Below are 4,874 nucleotides of genomic sequence, written 5' to 3' on the forward strand. Positions count from 1 at the left end.
ATGAGGGATGTCACAGCGTCACCAATGGAGACACTTCTGAAAAGATTTCAATCTTTCAAGCCGCCTACCCTGAAAGGAACTAAAAACTCAGTTGAATGTGAAGGTTGGTTAGAGGATATTGAGATGATGTTTGATTCTCTTGATTATGCAGATGATAGAAGAATTAGACTGATTGGGTATCAATTGCAAGATGTTGCAAAGAGCTGGTGGATTACAACCAAGAAGGCTCTTGAGAATCAAGGTACGAAGATTAATTGGAACGTGTTTAAAACTGAATTTTATCAACGATTCTTTCCAGTGTCGTACAGAAAAGATAAGAATGCAGAGTTTGCCAATCTGAAACAAGGCAATCTGAATATCGAGGAATATGTTGCTAAGTTCTCTACTTTGCTAAAATTTGCTCCACATGTAGCTGAGAACGAAGAGGCTAAAGCTGATCAGTTCATTAATGGACTGAATCCAGATGTATTTACACTGGTGAATGCTGGTAGACCAAACAACTTTGCTGATGCACTTGATAAAGCAAAGGGAGCAGAGGCTGGTCTGATGAAACAACGAGAAGCATTGTTTGAGTTACAGTCTCAAAGAGAGCCACGGACACAGTTTCAGCAACCATTCCCAGATCTGAGGAAGGTGGTAGCAGTAGTGGAAAGAAAGATTCTTTGAAAGCAAGAGGAAAGTAGTTTAAGAAATCAGGAGATAGTTCATCCAGCTCCAATGGACAGAGACAGATGAGTTCTGAGTATGCAGGAGTTTATTGCAATAAATGTGGAGGGGGACATCCTAGTGATCAGTGCAGAGGTGTACTTGGGAGTTGCCATATATGTTATCAAGCGGGACATTTTGCTAGAGTATGTCCGCAAATTGGTTTGAAAAGATCACATAGTGCAAGGTCATCGAGAGAAGTGACTCAGCCGGAAAAGCAAGCATCAGATGATGTTTAGAACGTAATTGTTCTTTTTATGATTCTTTTGTATATGTGAGTGAAGATATTGTAGCATCCCATATTTTATCTCTGAACAAAATTTCCAGATTATGTGCATTACCTGTTGATGTATTATCTACTGTGGTATCTATTCTTGAGTTTTAAGGAAGTGATATCTGTCCGAACATTGTATACTACAGTTTGAAGGTAATTTGAGAGAGATAGATTGTATTGTGCTTGGTTTGTCAGATTTTGACTGAATTATCGATTTAGATATGTTAACCAAGTACAAAAAGTTATGAGATTCAGAATTGAATTGATAGAAGGATGGGAATTCTACGGTAAGAGTTCGATATTTCGAATTTCTTTGATATCTATTCTATCTATGATTTGATGATTGTAGAAAAGAGCAGAGAAAATTCCTTATTATGCAATCGATGTATTGAAAGAATGGATGCCCTGCTAGCCAACTTGTGGCTAAGGGCTTTGAGAGTCTCTTTATGTAAACAATCTTTGTTTAATATAATTTACATTATTTAAAGGCGTATTCTTTATCTTTCTTCATATCGTTATATGGTGATATAATTTTGTTGTTTTGATAAAGACCTTGAATATACTATAGTGCAAGTAAGATGAGATAGTGATGTGAGAGAGAACACTATCATGAAACACATCTTATAGTCACTGTATATTCTAAACCGTTCCTAGTCGATTTGGGCCGTCCGTAATAAGGATAAGGATCGCTCGAGATTGAGACTAGCATTTGCGATGCCGAGTACCACGTTTCATTGGTAAGGAACATGGAGATGTTCAAAGCATGCAAATGGATATTCATTGGATGAATGATCGAACTACCCTACTAGGACTTTCCAAGTGGTTATCACTTATCGAGTGGATGAAGTCCGCGGTTTTGGTTGTACACCATTAGTCCTTACTACTTGAAACATCATGGAGACTCTATATGCTAGTATTGTACTTTGACTCATTTACCGACTCCGTGAGGGTCATCAGGTGTCGAGATTGGGTGCAGTCATGACACATATATGAGTCAATGATTGGTTGTCAAGGATTCACCACACACCTACGGGAGTGGATATCCTATGTGATCTGAGGAGATATTAGTGTGACAAATCTCTGGCCAGAGTACTTGATATGCTTTAGGTTACACGGTTTCCTAGTTGCATATGCGATGTCACTATTTGATCTCAGATGTATTGCATAGTTATCGAATCTCTAACAACTCTCGATATACCAATGGTTGTTGATTCGATCGGGATATTTGGATGAAGGGACCGTACTGTATGCTAACCAAAACTTACTGGTTCTTGCAGGCGCTATCAGTGATACCTAGGGAATCATGGGGCGATGTTGCTAGGCACTCATACCATGATTCGATGGGTAAGTCGGAAATGATGTTCCGAGTCACAAGGAGTTGTGAACCCACGGCTAGCTGTATCCCTGAACCAATGAGGGTCACACAAGTAATGGATTTCTAATCCCCGTTGAGATAGTTAAATTTAAAGAGTTAAATTTAGCAACAGAGAAGTTGGACTTCTCATAATAAAGCAAAGGGAGTAAGGTTTCCTAAAATGACATAGGGATGGACATTTTTGGAAATCACTGAATTCAGATTCAAAAAAATTATCTTGACTTTAAAAGGTGCAGAAATGGTTTCTATGCACATTGGTGAAATCAGTTTATCAATCGGAGTCATGATGAATTTTATATTAATTTCTATAATAACAGGCTTGGTTTGTTGGGCTTAAGTTATGACTAATGGGCCCTAAGGTGTTAGTGTCCCATTAAACATATAAGTTAGTCCAGTACAGAAATTATATATAGTACATGATGGGATTTTCGAAAATTACATTATTCCAAGCTAGGAAATCGAAAATCCCTTTTCCCTTTCTTGAGAGAATTCAGTCTGTGATTTTTGGAAAATTACATTCTGAATTGACAGATCAGATCTGTAAATCTCATCGAGAAACATCTGATAGTTTTTCTAGTGCAATCTATCAGAGGGTTTAGTTTTCTATTCGTGGACCTGATTAAGGAGTTGATCCAGACTTCAGTTCCTGGGATTTACAACAAGAGCAGATTTAATCTGTTGGAGTTCATAGATCAAGCCATAGCTTGAAGAGGTAAAATTATAATTGTTATTATTATTTTACTCAATTGTTTTAATCACAAAGGATCTGACATCCATAGATCTGGAATTGTTCCAGATCATAAAATTTTAAACTTCCGCTGCCTTGGGTGCCGGATCACACAGATCCAGGAACAGAGTTATCAAAGCCAGGTTGCTTTTCTGATCTGTGTGATTAAAATTTTAATCGATAGTACAAAATTTTGGCCTCGATTTTTGAGAAACGAAACAAAAAAACAAATTTTAATTTTTTTTTTGGCAACGGGCAGCGTGGGCTGCCCAAGCCCCACGTGGGGGGCTGCCCGGGAACGTCCCGGGTAGCCTGAGAAAAAATTAAAATTTTGATTTTTTTTAAGAATTTTAAATTTATGAAATTTAAGTTTTTGGACTGATCGAAAATTGTTTTTGATTAGACCACGAGGCATCGGGTCAAATTGTTTGAGCCCGAATTTTTAAGAGAATTAATTTTTAGATAAATTTGAATTTTTGGAAAAATTTATAAATTTTATCCGTTAAATTGAATTTTATGAAAAATTAATAATTTTGGTACTATTGATCATAAAATATGATTTTATGGAGATATTCGATATGTGATAAAATATGATTTTATTAGCTTATGGATATGTGATAAAATATGATTTTATCAGTATATGGATATGAGATAAAATATGATTTTATCTGTTTAAAGATTTTGCCACTTTAAATTGCATGATTATCCATTATTTTGAATAATGGATAAAAGAATGATCAATTGTCATGACCAATTTGTTAGGTGTATGCTAGGTTATTTACATTTGGGTTTTATCATTGTTGTTGGGTTTTTATTAATGGGTTTGTATTCTGGCCCAATTTGATTTGTCAAATGTAATAAAAAGTGGGTCTGGTTTATGGTCCGTTCACATCCCCTAAAATATGTATCCCTTACTTGTCATCGAATTTTATTGTAAATTTGTTAGACATAGTGGGAGATAATGTTTTGAAGAAAAGGTGGTGGGCCCAGCAGAAGATGATGAAGACCGAAGAAATGTAAATTGGAACGCAATGTAATTGGATTGCATTGCATACAGCATTTAACCTAGAATTGGACCTATACACGTGATTGGCAACCACGGGTCGACTAGATTTGGGCATTGATCATCCTTTAATTAATATATGATATTAATATTGTATGCATGTTTATACAAAATTGCATGAATCCTGCAAGCATACAAAACACGATCAATGATGAGATAAATTTTCAAAATAAAATCCCTCATTTTAAATATGATTTAAAATTGATATCAAGATAAACAAAAAGGGAATTTAAATATTGTTTAAATGTTCCTACCTTCCATCAACGATCAATGTATGAGATGCTACCTGTGGGCGTGGTCCGGCTCATATTATTGGGGGGGCCCGTTCGTCGAAAAGCTGTACATTGAATCGACACATGTTGTAAGTTGGGTGGAACTCCCATGGGATTGGCTCATATTATTGAGGATCCATATGGCAACTGTCCATTACAACTTAATATTGATGGGTCATTTTGACATGCCACAATAAACGGCGTCATATTATTGGGCCCTTATTGGACATGAGATAAATAACATGGGGATTGCTTGGGAAGCAATTGGGCTCTACCTTTTGAAAATTATGGTTGACTGATATTATTCGGGACCATGATTTGTCAATTGGGCTCCATGTTCCCATTAAATAAAATAGTTTCTCGTTTTCACTAGAGAGTGGTGAAATCGTCAAAATAGTGGGAGTGATATTCATAAAATTAAATTAGCCTTATTTTATATCTTAATAAATTAATTAAAC

General features: G+C 36.0%; 1 protein-coding gene across 1 annotated transcript; it reads left to right on the plus strand.

The window, feature by feature from the left end:
* Window positions 1–666, plus strand: LOC140861428 (uncharacterized). The gene is made up of 2 exons (XM_073264447.1): window positions 1–241; window positions 299–666. The coding sequence occupies exons 1-2, from the start codon at window positions 1–3 to the stop codon at window positions 664–666; spliced, it is 609 nt and encodes a 202-aa protein (XP_073120548.1).
* Window positions 667–4,874: the final 4,208 nt, after the last annotated feature.

Source organism: Henckelia pumila, chromosome 4, assembly GCF_033568475.1.
Source record: "Henckelia pumila isolate YLH828 chromosome 4, ASM3356847v2, whole genome shotgun sequence".
In the NCBI taxonomy this organism is placed as follows: Eukaryota; Viridiplantae; Streptophyta; class Magnoliopsida; order Lamiales; family Gesneriaceae; genus Henckelia; species Henckelia pumila.

Bases quoted from the DNA above. Each gene is read 5' to 3' on its own strand.
- LOC140861428 (XM_073264447.1), top strand. From the start codon at position 1: ATGAGGGATGTCACAGCGTCACCAATGGAGACACTTCTGAAAAGATTT. The intron at 242-298 runs GTACGAAGATTA...GATTCTTTCCAG, and splicing joins GAAGGCTCTTGAGAATCAAG to TGTCGTACAGAAAAGATAAG.